General features: G+C 49.3%; 1 protein-coding gene across 9 annotated transcripts in view; it reads left to right on the plus strand.

Annotated features, from left to right (window-relative positions):
- PSEN1 (presenilin 1) overlaps positions 1-7549 on the plus strand; it is a 74070-nt gene extending 66521 nt beyond the window's left edge. For all 9 annotated transcript variants that reach the window (XM_014539320.1, XM_014539322.1, XM_005865807.2 and 6 more), the window contains 2 exons: positions 1859-1977; positions 3449-7549. In XM_014539320.1, the coding sequence (XP_014394806.1) occupies positions 1859-1977; positions 3449-3604 (275 nt within the window). In that variant the 3' untranslated portion in view covers positions 3605-7549. The remainder of the gene's footprint in view (positions 1-1858; positions 1978-3448) is intronic.
- Positions 7550-19694: the final 12145 nt, after the last annotated feature.

The raw sequence follows: 19694 nt of genomic DNA on the forward strand, positions 1-19694 counted from the left end.
TACATATCTATCAACAAGTGAATCTAAAAATCAAGTGAATAAAAAATCTGATGAACAGAATAAACTGGTGAATATAATAGAATCAGGGGCATAGAAAGGGAGTGGACTGACAATTCTCGGGGGAAAAGGGGTGTGGGGGTGCGGGAAGAGACTGGACAAAAATCGTACACCCATGGATGAGGACAGTGGGAGGGGGGTAAGGGCAGAGGGTGGAATGAGAACCGGGTGGAAGGGAGCTATGGGGGGGAAAAAGGAACAACTGTAATAATCTAAACAATAAAGATTTTTTTAAAAAAAATATATAAAGAATGCTTACAACTCCATTAATAGGAAGATAATCCAGTAAAAAGTAGGAAATGCTTTGAATAGACATTTTACCAAAGGAGAAATATAATGGCTAATAAACACATGAAAAGCTACTCAACGGAAGAATGGCTTGACTAAAAAATAAAAATTAGTAATACTAAGTGTTGGTGAGCATCTGAGGAAACTGAAACCCTCTTGCATTGCTCGTGGTACAAAGCCAGTATGAAAAGGAATTTGGCGGTTTCTTAAAAAGCTACACACAAACTCACCATATAACCTAGCAATTCCACTTCTAGGGATTGACTCCATGGAAGTGAAAACAATCTGTCCACACAAAAATATGTACGTACAGTAATGTTCGTGGCAGCATTATTCATAATAGTCCGAAACTGAAAACAGTCCCAATGCCCATCACCTGGTAAATGGATAAACAAACTTACAGTATATTCATACAACGGGGAAGTATTCATCAGTAAAAAGGAACAAACTACAGACATGAAGTAGCATGGGTAAACCTCAAAAACGTTAAGTGACAGAAGCCAGTCACAAAAGACTTCAGAATGTCTGAGTCCATTTCTATGAACTGTCTAGAAAAGGAAGATGTACAGAGAGCAGGTCAGTGGTTGCTTAAGGCCTGGGTAGGAGTGGGGATTAACTAAATGGGCACAGGGTATTTTATAAGGTGCTGGAAACGTGGGAATTGTGGGAATGGTTACACAATTCTAAATTTTTTATAATCATTGAATTCTACACTTACACAAATAGGTGAATTTTATGAAATAAATTGTACCTCAATAAAGTTTTTAAAAGGGGGGGTGCTACTTTTCTCATAGGGGTTCTTGTGAGGATTTATTAGAACAAGTGCCAGGTATAAACTAGGCATTCAAGAGATGACAATTAGTTATTGTTACTATTTTTGATATATAACAGCAGTATCTGGTTAAGATCCCAGAGTCGGCCACATAGAAGCTGAAAATCCTATTGTTAAAAAGAAAGAAAGAGACGACCCTTTCACAGGGGTCGCCTAAGACCATCCTGCATATCAGATATTTACATTATGATTCATAACAGTAGCAACATTACAGTTATGAAGTAGCAACGAAAATAATTTTATGGTTGGGTCACAACATGAGGAACTGTATTTAAAGGGCCAGAAGGTTGAGAACCACTGTCTAAGGCAGTGATGGCGAACCTATGACACGCTTGTCAGAGGTGACACGCGAACTCATTTTTTTTGGTTGATTTTTCTTTGTTAAATGGCATTTAAATATATAAAATAAATATCAAAAATATAAGTCTTTGTTTTACTATGGTTGCAAATATCAAAAAATTTCTATATGTGACACGGCACCAGAGTTAAGTTAGGGTTTTTCAAAATGCTGACACGCTGAGCTCAAAAGGTTCGCCATCACTGACCTAGCTCAAGCCTAATTGTGTATGATATCATTTACTGACTTCTCATTCAGGGTGGAGTAGAGCAGTGACATTTTTGAATTGTGAAATCATAGCAAAGAGTGACAAACTTTTTATATTTGTAATCTTTCCTTTTCAGGGGGAGTAAAGCTTGGATTAGGAGATTTCATTTTCTACAGTGTTCTGGTCGGAAAAGCTTCCGCCACAGCCAGTGGAGACTGGAACACAACCATAGCCTGTTTTGTAGCCATATTAATTGTAAGTATACACTCATAAAAACATGTCAGAACACCTCATCTCAGCTCTGATTCAGGCAGTCCCATTTTAACCCCCGCTGGGCTGAGTGTTCCAATCACCTGGGAGCTTTTCAAAAACAAATAATTAGACCTTGCCTGAGTAGTTCTCCACTGGGCCACACATTAAAATCACCTGAGACCTTTTAAAACTGTGTCCCCATCCTGAGATATTCTTATTTAATTTGTTTCAATTGTGTATCTTATTTTTAAAGTTCCCCAGGAAATTCTGTAAGTACTTCTGATTAGGAACCACTGCTTCAGGCAGCATAGACATGTTGGAAATTAGCTGTGTCTTTAAAGGGGTGAGTAGATCCTCACTTAGTGCCTGAGTTTGGTGGTGGTTTTTGCATTTGATCCACAACCTGCAGGGTACAGAGTTCCTTTGGGCAGCAAGTATGAGGCGAGAAAAGTTAACACAATGCATGATCTCCTATAGAGCTTGCGCATAGAGCCACAACATGAATCCTGAAGCTTTCAGAACTATGATTAAGTAAATAACTCAGAAGGTATTTCTTACTGCCTTTTTTTTTTTTTTACTAAAGATGTTCTCTTTGATGTTTCATATTCGAGTGAAGTTACATGACAGCCTTTATATTGCATTTATTTTGTGATTTATAGTGATAATCTAACCAGTTAGAATTTTCCTGTATTTAATTTCTCTTTTGAGGTTAATTTTCTGGATGTGTTGTATCTTTTAAGAAGAAAAGTATTTATTCTGGATAAACCTGAAATGATGCTTAGCTTCCAGAATTTATAGTTAGTGTCTCAATAACTAGAGTAAAAATGGACTATATTATAGGGCTGTTCTGTTTCCAAGAGAGCAGCAATATAATTTTCATAAACTTAAAAACAAAACTCCTCACCTGAGGATATGTTTACTGATTTGAGAGAGACAGGGAGGGAGGGAGGGAGAGAGAAAGAGAGAAAGAGAAACATCAATTGGTTGCCTTCCCCATGGGCCCTGACCAGGGATCAAACCTGCAATCTAGATATGTGCCCTGACCGGGAATCGAACCCACAACCAACCAAACCACCTGGCTGGGGCACTTTTATAAACTTTTATTGGCATACTCTGTGTACCTAAAAAAAAATTTTAGGCAGCTAAACTTAACTGAGAGTAGCCAACTCAATATTTTAGATAGAATTTTTGGTATTACTTAAATTTTTTCAAGAATAGTTTACTTATTTTCAGGTTCTATTCCTTACCTAGAATTAGGGAATGAAGAATCAAGAATGTGTGCATCATGAATTCTGTGTTGCAGAGGAAAATAAAAGTTGTTTCCGGGTTTAATGGGAACATTTGTTCTAAAATTTAACCTGAGAGGATTGTATTCAATTAACTAAATTAAATGCGAGACTTGTGATTGAGTTGTTTTGCACGAAATACTTTCATAATGATGTCTGGGTTTGTGTCTTGGCCCCTCTCCCCCCAGGGTTTGTGCCTTACATTGTTACTCCTCGCCATTTTCAAGAAAGCATTGCCAGCTCTTCCGATCTCCATCACCTTTGGGCTTGTTTTCTACTTTGCCACAGATTATCTTGTGCAGCCTTTTATGGACCAGTTAGCATTCCATCAATTTTATATTTAGCAGATTTGTGATGAGACTTCCATGGATTTTTCTCCTTTGACTATAATAAAATCTGGGAAGAACAACGGTGATTTTCCTGTGTCTACATCTAACAAAGTCACAATTCCCAGCTGGACTTTTTGTAGCTTCCTTCCACGTCTTCCTGACCACCTGCACTATTGGCCATTGGAAGGAGGTGTCTACAGAAAATGGTCTTGAACATACATCATTGTGGTGGACGGAGTCCCTTGGAAAAAACTACCAGATTTTAGGGACAAGGACAAAGAAAAATGATGGGCCAAAAAGTTGCTGTGCTCCCACCAGCAGCTTCAGAGGTGGATTCTACCAGCACTGCAGACTCTCAGGCTGCCATCAGCACGGTGTTAAATGGAGTGGTTAAACCAAACAGGACTCATCATCGTAAACGTGTGTAAACCTAATCAGTCTGTATTGAACTCTAAACCTTTTCAGGAGGTACTGTGAGGAAAGCAGGTACCAGCAGCAAAATGGGAAGGTGAAAAGGGGTTCAAACTTTCACTCTCAAACTTTTTTTGCTGCAAACTTATCATTTTTTAAATAAGACTTTTTTCTCACCTTGGGTCAAGTCAGATGTATCAGTTGATTTTGACGATTTTTGTTCTCAAGCACTGAAACTCATTACCATCTATGGTTGCCATTTCCTCCCAAGGCCAGTATGAATTTATTTGAGGTTGCTTTATCTTAAAAGTGTTAACCTCAGGTTCCAAGTTCAGTAATTTCTGGAAATAATGGAACTATAACAACGATTCTCTATCACCCTTAGGTAATTCTGGTTTTGCCCCCAAATTCCTAATTTTTAGACAGACTTGTAGGTTTGCTTGCCCTCGATGCCTTCTTTGTTCCCCGTCTCTCCCTTCACTCCCCCCATACACGGTTCTTTCATAAGACAGCTCTGTTGTGGAAGCAGACGATCCGTTATCTAGGATTTCCTTTGTGTGGTGCACAGAATGTGTTATGAATCAGTGCTATCAGCCTCGCTGTCATAATTTCTCAGTAGCAAATACAGTGTGTGCCCAAAGACAGTCGCATTAAAGAAGAGGAAATGGGTGGTGAAGCACTTTCTGTCCTGGTTTTCTTTTTTTAGTACAACCGAGTGTCTCTGACAGTAGGTCAGAGTTCAGACGACAGCCAGGAGCTGGTGGTGTAGAAAGGCAGGAATCAGGTGTGTCTGTGCCAGCAGGAGATGAGGAGCCCATTGTTGCCCTTGGTGAGCCGGCGGAGAGCCAGGTGCCGACAGAAGAAAGAGGGGCCTCCACAGCCAGTGGCACCAGATGAGCTCATGTCCTGTGGGCAGATAAGGAGGCTCGAGTGACTCCTCCAGAACCTCCCAGTGGGCGCTTGGTGGTTTCCCTTCTGCCTTTCGTCTCCGTGTACCTCTGTGTGAACTGGGCAGTGGGGTCAGGCCCAGGCCGTTCAGCTGGACACGCACATAAACAGAGCCAGTGCCTGTGGGCACGCGGCACCTCTAAGCGAGGCTTTGCCAGGGCACAACCCTTCTGTTGCCGCAGGCCGCCCTGGGCCAGTGATCAGACCCTGAGCGTCTGTGAGGAACGTAGTTTCCATCTGGCGGGAGAGAGACCCGTGCTTCCTCGACCTGCTGCCGCTTTCTCTCAGCCTGTCTACAACCCCGGCTGGGCTGCTGCTCCTGGAGGGTAGGATGTTTGCTTCCTGCCGTGGGATATCTCCCAGAAACTGCCTTGAGGAGCAGCGTGCTGGGACTGACCTGAGTGCAAGTGAAAACTGGCTTGTATTGGGCAGTTGAGAACTGGGGGAAAGCAAGCCGTGCCAAGAAAGCCAGGCTGAGAGGAGTAGGTGCTCTCCTGTCTGTTTTTGTTTGTTTAGCCCCTTTTTTCCAAGATTCTCTTTTTCTCCTCAGACATGTGGCAGTGTCGTGGGTACTCCAGAAAGACACACCTTTCAACAGCTACCGCAGAGCCCCCTGAACACCAGTCTGATTTGAAGCCGCCTTGAGGGAACCCTAATCTGGAGAAATTTATCTGTGCGAGGGTCCTCCTCTCAGAAGAGGGTGTGTGCGTGTGCGTGTGTTTAGATCCTGTTACTGTCCCGTGTAGAAAGATTGCAAGAAATCTGTCACTTTCTACAAGATGGAACCACATCTCAGCACAGAGAGAGCACATCGTATTCTTTAAATCACCCATCTCAGACACAGAACTTTGTTTTCAAATCTTTTTAGAATCAGTTCAGTCATTCCTGAAATTTCAGAATGCTAGTCTTCCACCGGGAAATATCGATTGTCACTGAAGAGAACAGTAGCAAGTCCACTGAGCCGGGGGTGGCCACGTGGCCAAGCCACACAAATGAGAAAGCCTGGCCAGCCGAGCCAGCCCACTCAATGGAAGGAAGGAAAACAGTAGGAAAAAGTGGCTGCTAACGTGTGGGTCTGACTGGCCGGCAGAATGGAGGTTTTGTATACAGCATGGCGCTACACACCAGCCTGTGGAAGTGCCAACCACATTTGGAAGATTTTTAGTTTTTTCAAAGAGGAAGGGCTCACCTTCCTGTTTTTGATTCTTGGTAGGTTAGTGTGTGGTCTTCGGGTCACAGCTCTCCGTATGAATGACTGAATTTCTTGATGAGAAAAAAAATAGAAGCTTTCTGAGCAACTTAAAACATTCGTAAGTGAGCAAATTACTAATTTCACTATGGAAGCAACAGTCGTCTTGTTCATAATTTGTAGAATGTGAGGCAGAAGTTAAGCTACCTCCAGGGCCAGGCGTCTCGAGGAAGCCTCTGATCCTGTGCCCGGTGCCCAGCCTCGCACATTCCCATTTGTGATCTAGCCCTGGAAGAAAAAGTTCCGACACTACTATGAAAAGATTTGTTCAATCTCTTGCATGGTGCTGGAGTCTAAAGACGCAACAATGAGTAAGCTCTGTCTTCAGGTGGTTGAGCGTCGACCTATGAACCAGGAGGTCACAGTTTAGTTTGATCCCCAGTAGAGGCTGTGCAGGAGGCAGCCAATCAATTCTCTCTCCCTCTCTGAAATCAATAAAAAACTTTTTTTTTTTAAAAAAGACCTATCCTCAGAATGCAGCTGTGGTCTCTGGTTTTCTGGTATATGCCATCTTTAACGTCTCTAAAATATCGGGTACTGGTCATTAACGCCTTTCACAGTTACTGTTGTTGAGCGCTTATAATATTGATGTTACAAAGGTGACTTGATTTAGGAAGAGACTTGAAAACTGGACATTTGGTTTTGCTCTGGGAAGAAACAGTGTCACCATCATAAGTGTGAGCCCAGAAGTGATCTTGTGATTTCTCCAGTTTTTAAAATCCCCCAAACACAGAAGATGAAAAACGATTTCAGCTTCCACAGCCCTCGTTGAAACTGCCGAGCAGAGTGTACCAACAAGGCTGCCAGCGTGCTCGCGTCCCAAGTCATCTGAAGGCACCCGGTCCCCCCTCCGCTAGGAAACACCATGGATTTGTGTCTTAAAAATCAGCCTGGAGCTGAAATGAACCCCTTTCTTGAACGTCAGAGCTTTCCCAGGGCCTCCGGCAGCTGCAACATCGCCCCGAGGAAGTAGCTGGGTCCCCCAGGGCCCCGGAGTGCGCTGTTAGCACTTCAGTCTGATCTGCGTAGCAGGGAGGATTTGCCAGAAAGCAATTTTCCTTTTAAAATAAATAATTGTTGCAACAGGGCAGCTTCAAACTCAGCTGTCTGGAGGGGCAAGTCCAGGCCTGTTCTGTTTCCTGTGTGATTGGCGGGGCTGGGATTCGGGTTCAGCGGATCATTTACTCCCACGTGTTCACGGTCTGGCTTTTGCTCCTGCAGACACTGCCTTGTACGTGTGGATGCATCTTTCTAAAATTCCTTTCAAGTTCTTGGTAAGAGAGATGGTTATTTTGATAGATGGTTGCAGATTTTCCTGTGTTTGTCAGAGGAATAAAGGCTGCATGGATCCAGTTGTGTGAGTTTTCTTACATGAAAGTAGTATAATGTGTGAGAGGCGCTCAGCGATGATCGGCAAACAGTTTGAAACGCACAGGCATTGTTTCTGTCCTCCACGCGGAGCACAGTGGAGCGGGTAGTAGCAGGCCGCACCTCTGAAGGTGCAATGTTGAGCCTATGAGAAGTCTCAACATAATTATTCTTAATACTTAGTTTCTGAAAAAATATTTTAAAAAATAATGTTTAACTCAAATTCATGTAAAAACTGTCCAAACAAGAACTTGCAGGACACGTTTGTGGTGGCAGTACAATGCAATTACTTCATGTGCCAGAGGATTATCTTTTAAAAACCATTGAGCAGGTCATATCAGTAGAAAATACCAACATTACTTTTGTTGGCCTGCTAGAACATCGATGTTATCACCATCCCCAAACTCCACCAAACCTCTTGTTTTGAAACAGTGATAGTACCCAGAATGTTGGGGTTTACTGATCAGAACTACGTTTGTGGCGGAAGAAACCAAAGCCGACCTTTGCCTTTGGAAGGAGGGTTTTCAAGATGAATGTGTCCCTGGCGGCAGTGGCTAAGGGCATCAAGAAACAGGAAAGGCGCCCATGTCCTCTGGAATCAGAGGTGTCATTGCTTTTATGAGTCTTGTAGGCAGTGTCACAGAGGCATGACGGCTTGTCATCGCTGGGCGAGGTTTCTGATCTCTGGGGCCTTGCCTTGGTGCTCTCGGTGAGAGTGAAGAATGCCCTGGAGCAGTGTTGAGGAGCGAGAGTCGTGGGGCCGGGTTTTCTGCATCACTAGGTAAGTACCACCGTTTTGTGTAGCCCAACTGTTTTCTCTGGGGCAGGGATAGGATTGTGGTTAAAGGTGAAATGGCACCGTACTTGAGAATAAGCCACACAATGTTCACTCATTGAATTTTTTAAAAATCATTTTTTAATTGATTTCAGAGAGGAAGGGAGAAGGATAGAGAGAGAAACATCAATGATGAGTGAGAATCATCGGTTGGCTGCCTCCTGCACACCCTCTACTGGGGATTGAGCTCTCAATCTGGGCACTGCGACCCCTGGTTCATAGGTCAATGCTCAAACACTGAACCACAGCGGCCGGTTTGAATGGGAGTGCAGGGTAAAAGATCCACAAAGGACAGGGTAAAGATAGAGTTTCTCCAGAAACATAACATTTGAACCAAATTTGGGAAGAAGGGGAGAATCTGAATTGGCAAAAAAGGCAAAGAACATACACTAAAATCAGGAAGGGAGAAATCTGGGAGGTACCCAAGGATCATTGGTGTTCGAGTTAAGATGGTTTATTCGGAGGAAAACTCAATTAGCAAGCCAAATCTGTTTCTGAATGATTGTAGGAACCATGGAGGATGGTGACCTGACCCACCACCGCGGCGCCATGCCCAACAAAGACTGATCCTCTCGCTGGGCTGGCACTTCTAGCCTGGCATGCCGTGCCCTCGGGAGGGGAGAGACGGGAGAGCCTCCGAAACCAGGTTTGTGGGAGGCCTAGTTCTTGGGAGAAGGGGTGACACACTCTTGATCCCTCTGTTCATCTGTTGGTTTCTTTCTAAACTTGTTTTAATTATGTAGTAACTCAGGGTCAATTGCTCATGCAGAAGAGGGACGGATTCTGTTCCCCTTTGACCCACAGCATTCCTCGAGGTGGACTTGACTGTGATTCCTTTTCTGGGGGAGCAGACCTAGTCAAGAGTGTGCCACGCCAGCACAGCCAAGGGTGAACCCGAGTGGGGGCGATGAAAGGATTAAAAGACAGACAGGAGAATGAAAGCTGGGTCCTGGTGGGACGCTGCTCCTCTGAGGGACAGCGCCAGCGCCCACAAGCCATGTCTTTATTTTATAGCAGATGCCACGAGGCAAAGTAAGGGCGTGATCAAGATGTTTACAACATTCTCCTGGGTTTCAACCCTACTCAACCACATGCACCTGAACTCTATCACTCAGGCATGTGGGGCCACGTGTTCGGACCTTAGGTTCAAGCTTACACTACAGCTGTTGGCTATAATTGTGCTGGGAGGGCTCTGCCCTCCAAGCTGGGACTTGCACGTGGCCACAAGAGGACTGTGCCCTCTCATTAGTCCAAGGCTTGAACTTGTCCAAACACCGTAGCCACGCCCCACACAAGAGCCACTAGACCAGTGGTTCTCAATCCTGGCTGCACATTAGAATCACCTGGGAATCTTTTTAAAATCCTGATTTCTGGGCCTCATCCTCCGGAAATTCTGTTTCTTTGTTTGGGGTGGGACTACAACATTAGTAACAAAGAAACAGAATTTCCGGAGGATGAGGCCCAGAAATCAGGATTTTAAAAAGATTCCCAGGTGATTCTAATGTGCAGCCAAGGTTGAGAACCACTGCACTACAATCAAAGGCACATGTACAGGGTGATTTAAAAGTGGAAACAACATGGGAGCAGGTGAGCATAGCTACAAGACACATAGGTACCTGCCGTTCCGTAGTTCTGTAATGGTGTGCGTCCCCTCCAGACGCAGCTGTCAGTGACGGCCAGGCCTCCAACACCTGCAAGGAGCAGGAGAGGTTCGGGGCTTCTCCTGACGCGATCATTGGTTTTTCTGTTCACTAATTGGAGTCTCCTATGTCTGCTATGAAATAGCATCTCATTGAATTGTTCAGTGCGATGACGGGGTTTTAACTTGCCCGAGCCAGGTAGATGGGAATGTGTGATTGCTTCAGCTTTTCTGAAATGTTGAAAAGGACCTCCGAACCATCCTGCCATTGTCATTGTGGGGACCTGCCTGGAAGCCTTGTTTGGGAGACTCCTGACCCAGCTGCCCCTGCTTCCCCATCTCCATCCTCACCCCCACCCCTAACCCCACCCCAGGTCAGGGCTCAGCTCTGGAATAACCCAGGCAGAAGGCCACCCTGTTTGAAAAGCATCATCAGGTTGAAGACTGCAACATCCCAGTGGAGGGGGAGGGCTTTTCTTTCCTAGGTAACTGCAGGGGCCTCGGGGCACAGTCTGAGGACATCGTGAGGGGTGAGGGTGTCTGCTCTCCAGGGCAGGGCTGGGAGAGCTGGGCCAGGCGCTCAGGTCCCCGCAGTGGCATTCAGAAGTGTTTCCGGATGTTCGAGGGCCTTCAGCCCTGTTGGGTCTCCACAGTGAAGCCAGCCTGCCTGGGGGTTCAAGTGCCATTGATGGCACAACCTGTTGGACTGTGTGGTGATGTAGGAAACTGCCCTGCAAGCCAGAGCACCCATTTTGTGTCAGACGGGCCATGGCAGTGACCCCCGGGACAGGGAGGGATAGGAGCTGGGTCCTCGGCCCTGTGCACGTGCAGCAGGTCATCCTTCGGGGGACTCTTTCCAACGGGCAAGGGTCGGAGTCCCCCTTCCCCCCCTTGTGCTATAGATAAACCCACAGGGTAAGTCACAGACTTGTTGCAAGTGATTGCGCAACCTTTTGTCATGAAAGACACGATTCACCAAGGCACTCCGAGCATTTGATCATTGTTGCATGAGTGGGTTTTTAAGTCAAATGCACCGGTAAACAGTTTTGTGAGGGGAGGCGAGTGATCTGACCCAGAGAGTCCCCATCCCAGTGGGAGTTCACCCCAGACCAGGTCTAGAGGCCGCCAGCCAGCCACTGTGCCAGGCCCTGCTGACATGTCCCTGGCAGGCGGTGCTCTGGGTCCCCTCCCCACCAGCCCCTGGCTGCTTGGAAGGCTCTGCCTGTCTCTCCCTGGCAGCACTCCATCCTGCCGATGGGGCAGGCGGGGAGGAAGGCGAGGCCTGGCGCCCCTGGCCGGGCCCCTGCTCTCGGGGCTGGAAACAAGTCTGGCCCCATCTCCCCACTGGGAACTGGGCCAGCCCAGCTGCTTCCCACAGCCCCTCCCTGACTCACCCCAGCCTAAGTTTCTCACCACCCAGCCCCAGGATTCTGTCCCTGGTTCGGGGGGGCCCCCACCCCCACCCTGCTGCTTCTCTCCCTTTTTCTGAGGTTTGGCGTTCCTGAGGCTCCCCCCCAACCCCAACACACTCCTTGTGTTTCTCAGAGCAAGGCAGCCTTGGGCCGCAGACCAGCTCCCTACATAGGCTCCCTGCCCCGGGAAGCTGGCAGAGAGAACCGTCTTGTTTACCCTGATGCCTCTGAGCCAGCTTAGGGGAGCCCCAAGGACGGACAGACAAAGACCGAGGGGTGCACCTCCCTCAGGTGGCTGCCTTGCTCCCCGAGGTGCGAGGGCCAGCTTCCCCGGGAGGTCGGAGGGAGCTGGGTGTGTGTCTTCATCCCATCCCAGGGCTCCTAGGAGTTGCTCAATCAACGGTGAATAAACGAAGTCAACAGTGGATTCTGGGTCCACGGGAGGGGCTTTCCGTGCAGGACGATAAACAGCACGTGTGTGGGAACATGCTTTCAGGAAGAACAAACAACCAGTGTTGCCCGTGTTCAGGAAGAACAAACAACCAGTGTTGCCCGTGTTTATAAGGCTGTGTGGACAGCGTGGAGCCTGAAGCCCATTGGCCTTACCTGCTTAAGAGCCCAGGATTTATAAATTGGTGGTCAGGGCCGAATCCAAACAGGATTCCTCCCCCAGAGCACGTCTGTGACATCTTGAGAAATGTATGGGCTTGTCCCGGTCAGTGTCTCCACGCTAACGCGAGAGGACAGTGCAGTTCTTAATACTCCTGCTTGCCCCTCATTTAACCAAGAAAAGCTCCCAAGGAACACACTTGCCCCATAAAACCAATGTCCATTGAACATCGGCTATGAATTCGCCCCAGAGACTGTGCTAAGCCCATCGCAAGCATTGCCTTGGTCGCCTTCACCCCGCCCTTGAGTGGGGGCATGTTGTCCTCACGTTACAGGTGAGAACACGGAAGCTTTGAGGAGACGAGTAACAGTCCCAGACTCACACACAGCAAGAAAGTGGGAGAGGCTGGCCCACCCAGGGAGGTCTGAGGCCAGAGCCTATGCTTCTTACCGCCAGAGGGGGCGCTGGACACCCGTTTCTGGATCACCTCTCTGGGCCTCCATTTGCTCCTTTGTAAAATGCAGTCTGACAATGTTTCTCAAAATTTCTCACTAAAGGTCGGGGCCCCGTCCCGCTCTGGGCGGCAGTGGGCAGTGCGTTCTGCGTCCGAGCCGGGGCAGCCAGGCTCCAGGGTTGGTGGGGATCTGGGTCACGGTGGTTCGGGGCCCGCAGGGGCTGGCGCCAGGTGAGCAGGGCGGCTGGGGAGGAGGGTCGGAGGAAAAAAAATTCTCACTAAAGCTGCTGCTGTGTCTTGGAAATTTTAAATTGTAGTATTCTTTATTTTTATGTTTTTATTTATTGATGAGAGATTGAAACATCAATTTGTTATTCCACTCATTCATGCATTCATTGATTCTTTTTTAAAAATATATTTTTATTGATTTCAGAGAGGAAGGGAGAGGGAGAGAAAGATAGAAACATCAATGATGAGAGAGAACAATTGATCGGCTGCCTTCTTCATGCTCCTACTGGGGATTGAGCCTGATCCCGAAACCCAGGCATATGCCCTGTCCGGGATCGAACCGTGAACTCCTGGTTCTTAGGTTGATGCTCAACCACTGGGCATCACTGACTGATTTTTCTAGGTGCCCTGACCTGCAACGTTGGTGTATCGGGACTATGCTCTAACCAACTAAGCCACCCAGCCAGGGCCTCGTTTTTATTTTTATTTACATGACTCTATTGTCTTCTTTTGAAAATGAAGGAACTGCCATGCATGGAGGTTAAACTTGCCAGAGATGTCCGGCCAGCGAGGGGCAAAGCCAGACCCCAACCCGGGCTGGCTGAGGGAACAGGTTTGCGTTCCCCCAGCCCCACTGCCCCCCACACCGGGCGGGGTGACGTGCAGGGCCCCAGCCTCCACGGGATTCAGCAGGCGCTGTCTCTGCTCATGGTGCTGATGCTGCTAACCAGAACCCCTGCGCTCCGCGGCTATGCCGTGTTAAATCAGTGCCGGGCTGCAACCCTTGTTGGTAATTAGGAAATTCAGAAGGCTCTGAAGCCCTAGCCGGTGTGCTCAGTGGATAGATGTTGGCCCCCCGCACAGAAGGGTTGTAGTTTTGATCCCCAGCCCTGGGCCCTTGTTGGGGTGAATGTGGGAGGGGACCGATTGACGTGTCTTTCTCACGTCACGTCAATGTCTCTCTCTCTCTACCAACCCTCTCTCCCTCCCTTCCACTCTCTCTAAAATCAATGGGGAAAATAACCTTGGGTGAGGATTAAAAAAAAAAAAAGGTTTTGGAAACTGGAAGGTTTCCCATAAATGTGTGAGCCCTGGCCTGTCGGAACGCTGCGAGGCCCTCGAGAGTCTTGACTGATCCTGTGGAGGGAATATTGTGTTTTCGGCAGAGCTGTGAGTGTGTGCATGTGTTTTGTTTTTTTGTCATACTTTCTGCCAGCTCTGGTTGGTTGCTTTTGATCCCGGAACCTGCTGGGGGAGGTTTATCATGGACAGTTTAGAAACTTCTAAAAACAGGGGTCCTCAAGCTTTTTAAACAGGGGGGGCCAGTTCACTGTCCCTCAGACCGTTGCAGGGCCGGACTATAGGTTAAAAAAAAACTATGAACAGATTCCTATGCACACTGCACATATCTTATTTTGAAGTAAAAAAACAAAACGGGAACAAATACAATATTTGTATTTGCATGTGGCCCGTGGGCCGTAGTTTGAGGACCCCTGCTTCTAAAATCTGAAAAATTCTGAAACACATTTGGCCCCAAGAGCTTCTGATAAGGGAATGGGAAGTAGCTAGTGTAATTGGATACTAGTTATAAGAAAGCTGAAAAAATAAAGAGCTTACACCTGGTTTTAAGTGTATTATGTGAAGGTGGGTCCCGGACCACAGGGGCACCCCTGGCTGAGGTTGGAGAAACGCGGCGTGAAGTTAGTGGGACGTTCCCCTCACTCCGGTTGAGCTTTGGGAAGTCTGTTTCCCAATCGAGAGGCGCTGGTCCTCTGACTTCCTGGGTAATGTTTGCAGGCCTTTGGCACGAGGCAAAGATGCCTCTCAGTTTCTGGACTGAGAACTATCCAAATGGAGCAGAGGAGATGAGAAGTGCCCTGGAGTGTAGTGGAGAGAGGCCAGGAGGAAAGGATCCAAAAAGCCTTGATTGCTGGCCTCTGGGGTCCTGATCCAGGACCCTACCCTACAGCGGGGGCGGGGTGGGGGGGCAGCAACAGTAGGAGCCACTGAGCCGGGAGTCGGGGGGGCAGGATCCCAGACAAGATTGGTGACCTTCTTTCCACAGGACTGAGCCCTGAAGCCACCACCCCCTCCAGCCGAGGACACAGGTTTGCTGTGGCGGCCAGGGCGCCCACCCTGAGCTGAGAGGGACCCTTCAGCCCGTGCTCTGCAGGCTGGCGCACCTCACACTGACCTTGGTGGGGGCCTGGGTCCCCAGCCCCTCCTAGTGGAGGGTGAGGGAGGGCAGCTCGCTCCCCCACCCCACCCCCTGGAGATTGTAGCCCAGATGCTTGCAGTGTGCGTGCGTGTGCGCGTGCGCATGCGTGTAGTGTGTGTGCAGTGTATGTGCACGTATGCATGAATGTGTGTGCGTGCATGCGTGTATGTGCAGTGTGCGTGCGTGTGCAGTGTGTGCGTGAGTGTGTGTGTGTGCACGCGCGTGTGCATGTGTGTACGTGCATGTGCAGTGTGTGTGTGTGCGCTCGCGCGTGCGTGCACCCGTGTGGAAGGGAGGGGATGAGATCTCAGGCTGGAGCCGCTGGGTGGGAGCCAACCAGGTCAGGTTTTCTGGAAGCCCTGCCTTTACCCCTTCGCTGCTGCTCTGGCTCTGGCCTCCTGCCCCAACTCCAGCTTCTTCACAGGCCTCACCCTCCTCCTGGCGCCCTTTCCCAGGATCTGGATTGAAGGTGGGGCAGGTGGGGTGCGTACATAGCTGGCCCGATGCCTCTGAGAAACATCCCAGGAATCCTGTTCTTTCCCTCTGGATGGCCGCAGGTCTGCAGGAGGGTCCGGAGCTACACCTCTGTCCCAGCTCTGAGGGCTTAACTGCCCTCCAGAGGCCGGGCGGCTGGTCTTGTGCAGCCCTTGTCAGGCACGCCGACGGGCACTCCTCACGCTGGCGGTCTTGTGGGTGTTTCAAGGCCCTGACTGGCTTAGGGCAGCAAGAGGCAGGACAGAGGATCGGGTGGCATCTGGAAGCTCAGCGTCAAGCTGAGGGGCAGACTCTCGGCCCCATCCCCTGCCTTGGATGACTGTCGAGGGAACTGTGTTGGAGGGTGGGAGAAGGCGGGTGATAAATGGAAGGATCCTTAAGTGTGAGGTGTTTTTCCTTTTGGGTTACTAGTGGGCTGTATCATAGGTTCTGTGACTTTAAAAAAAATGTTTTTATTGATTATAGAGGGACAGGGATAGAGACATAGAAACATCAATGAGGGGGAAACAACCATCAGCTGCCTCCTGCATGCCCTCTACTGGGGATCAAGCCGACAACCAGGGCACATGACCTTACGGGGAATCTAACCAGTGACCTCTTGGTTCATGGGTTGACACTCAATCACTGAGCCACACAGGCCAGGTGGTTCTATGACTTTCACAGTGGAAATAGTGATACTCAGATTGAAAGAGTCATTTATTCTAAATTAACATCCATGTACTGCCCACTGCAGTGTCAACTCCCCCAGGGCAGGACAGTCTGTGCTGGAGCCCCCAGCTTGGGAGAGCTGATGGCGAATCTCTTTCCAGCTCTCTGGCTAATGACATCATCTTTGTAGCTTGAAAATGGCCCTGGGTACTCACGCCTGGGCAATTGATCAGTGCCACAAGCAGTAGGGGAGAACTGGTTTCTAAACACATGCCACTACTGGGCGGGTCTTTCCCCAGGGAGCTTCTGGCACACAGAGGGCACTCAAACATATGCAAGGAATGACTAAACGAGTGAACAGACAGAAGAAGAAGAAGAAGAAGAAGAAGAAGAAGGAGGAGGAGGAGGAGGAGGAGGAGGAGGAGGAGGGAAGTAGCATTTTCTAAATTCATTTCAACCAAAACCGTGTGCAATGAGCTGCAGGGAGAGTGTGGACACTTGTTTTCGGGGTAGCCCAGCATCTGGGAGCTGCCAATTCTCTTGGGCCCTGGCCGTCAGGGTCAGACCTGCTCCTGCTGGAGTTGGAGTCCACAAGGACCAAGGACCGTTCCTGGGGGTGGCAGGGGTCAGTGTCACCTACAGTGGTGGTTGCAGCAGTCTGGTGCCCAGCAGGACAGCTCCTAACCAGATCTGCTCCTGGGCCATGAACTATGACCTTGTCAGGGGTGCCAGCCCACTTCTGTGCCTGATTCTCCATTTTCCTGTCAATTCTATGAGCTCCCAGTGTCCTTGCTCTCAGAAGTGTTTCTGTTTCGGTTAATGAAGTTCTTTCTGTGGTTTGCAATCAAGAACCCTGTGTCAGGTCAGGTTGGATGTGCAGAGATCTGTTGGGGAACATAAATGGAGGGAGCAGCGAGAGCCTTCAGGACATAGACCTGGGGCGTGGCTGCTGGAGGCTCTCAATCGGCCATGCTTCCCACACCTTGCTCTCCTGAGGGATACCTTCAGGGGCGCCATAAACTCCGGTCCAGGATGCAGTGATGAAAGAGACAGATCCCTGCCCTTGAAAGTTCACAATTTAGAGGGAGAAAGAGGACAAATGTATCACAGTAGTAGTTCTCAAGTGCACAGAGGCGTGCATCGGGAGGGTGTCCTGGAGGAGGTGCCTACTGGGAGCCCTGAGGCTCTTGGGTCTTTGTCCCCTTCCTCTTCTCTCCAGCTTTCCATCCGAACCCAATCTCACAAAGAGATCTGGCCACTTCCTGGCCGGGGTGTGGATCTGCATCCTGCAGAGCTGGTCAAGGTGTAGGGAATCCAGGATACAGGTGAAGGAGCATGGGATAGAGCAGCGGTTCTCAACCTGTAGGTCGCGACCCCTTTGGCGGTCGAAAGACCCTTTCACAGGGGTCGCCTAAGACCATCCTGCATATCAGATATTTACATTACGATTAATAACAGTGGCAACATTACAGTTATGAAGTAGCAACGAAAATAATTTTATGGTTGGGTCACAACATGAGGAACTGTATTTAAAGGGCCAGAAGGTTGAGAACCACTGGGATAGAGGAACTAACTTTTACTGAGCACTTACTAGGAACTTCACAGAGCCAATTACGTTGTCACCCTCTGTGTGAGCTGGTTGAGGCTTAAAGAGGTGACATGACAAGTTCACACACAATGGGAAGCAGAGCAGTTTCCCAGCCCAGGTCTGTCTGCCTCCCAGGGCTGTACTGCTACCTGCCTCCCGCTCCTCCTCACCAGGCTACCCCTAACTCCTACGACTTCAGTGGTTCTCAACCTTCTGGCCCTTTAAATACAGTTCCTCATGTTGTGACCCAACCATAAAATTATTTTCGTTGCTACTTCATAACTGTAATGTTGCCACTGTTATTAATCGTAATGTAAATATCTGATATGCAGGATGGTCTTAGGCGACCCCTGTGAAAGGGTCGTTCGACCGCCAAAGGGGTCTCGACCCACAGGTTGAGAACCGCTGTCCTAAGTGGAAGGGGGCCTCGTGCAGCTAGTGAGTGGCTCAGGGTCAGTGCAGAGGGGCAGTTACAACGGGAGGGATGGTCTTACACTTTTTCTTGGGGTCTTCTTTCTACGAGACCTTTTTTTGTGTTCACACCAATTGTGTACTCCATTTTTTGTGCGTAACAATTATGTGCTAGGTTTGTGCTCACATCCTTCTGAGGTAGCAGGATCTGAGGTTTGAAGACAAGTCCTTGCTCAAGGCAGTGACTGCTAGAGCCCAGCTGGCGGGTGCAGGGCTGCCCCCAGCACTGTGTGCGGGTTCTGCCTCCCCCAATTCTGGGTCTTCTTCATGGCTGGGTGGGGAGTAAGGAGCATGGGCCTGAGTGTCTCAGAAGAAGGGATCCCAGAGGAAAAACAAGAACAGATGGGGAAGATGCCTGGCTGCCCGCCCCCCACGGCTTCCTCCCACTTGACAGGGGACCTTTGACCTAGTGCAGAAGATCCCAGGCTGATGGGGGCAGGGAGTGGAGCTTTTTGAACGGAAGAAACTCTTTTCCTTTTCTAGAGAGGCTTTTGGGTAATTCCACTCCCTTTTCTCCGCCAAGCTTTATCTCTGCCTAAGAATTCACACAAGTCCCCAGGGGCCTGCTACACAGCTGCTGCCCCTCTCTCTCCTCTGGTAGGTAAGAAATGGGTCAGTTTCAAAATGCTCTTTAAGTAAGCATTTCGTCTGAGCATTCGTCCGGCCCAGGGACAGGACCTGCAGGAGCTGGGGGTCCTAGGGGGTGAGCTCCCCATGGGGGACTTTTCTCTGCCCCAGTGGAGGCCAGGAGAGAAATGACCAATGGCTGGGGTAGCCAAGGGCAGAGGCAGAAGAGGAGGTTAAAGGGACCTCCTGCTGCCCATGTGCCCCAGGGCCAGCGCTGTTTTCCTGGGGTGGGGGTGGGGGGTGATTTCCAGTCCAAAAAAGGGACGGCAGGCAGAATGCCTGGGTGGAAGGACAACTAGGAGAGGAAATTAAATGTATCGCATTTGTTGCGCCCCTACCTTGATCCCAACTAGTGCCCTGGGCACAGGTGATAGGGATGCAAGCTTCACCCTGAGGGACCGCACAGCTGAGTCAGGGAGACGCAGACTCCCGCCGTGTGATGCACCCTATGTCCTGACAGCAGACAGGGACTGCGACTAAGAGCAGGGGCAGGACTCTGCCTGCTGTGGGGTGGGGGAGGCTTCTAGAGAAGAGGACATTTGACCAGGGTCCTGAGGGATGAGTAGGAGTTGGCATGGTAGAGGGTTCCCAGCGTGCATTCTGGGCAGCGGGAAAAGCCAGCTGGTGGGGGACACAGCGGCGTGTCCGTGGGAAACTCGGCTGTGGCCAGAGTATAGAACTCAGGAGGGAAGACACGCAGGGGCTGGACACCGAGACGTGTGGCATGTAAGGTGAGTGTGGAGGGCGATGGCACAAGCTGGAAGGCTTGGGCGCAGAGGGAATGGGACTGGAGAGAGGACCGGCCCGTCCACAGGGGGAAACCGCGGTGCGCGCAGGGTGCAGGACCGGCCGAGGCTTGGCTCAGACCCAAGGGCACCACTGCGGCGGCCTCTCCGCGGGGGGC

The sequence above is a fragment of the Myotis brandtii genome, unplaced genomic scaffold, assembly GCF_000412655.1.
Source record: "Myotis brandtii unplaced genomic scaffold, ASM41265v1 scaffold213, whole genome shotgun sequence".
Classification (NCBI taxonomy): domain Eukaryota; kingdom Metazoa; phylum Chordata; class Mammalia; order Chiroptera; family Vespertilionidae; genus Myotis; species Myotis brandtii.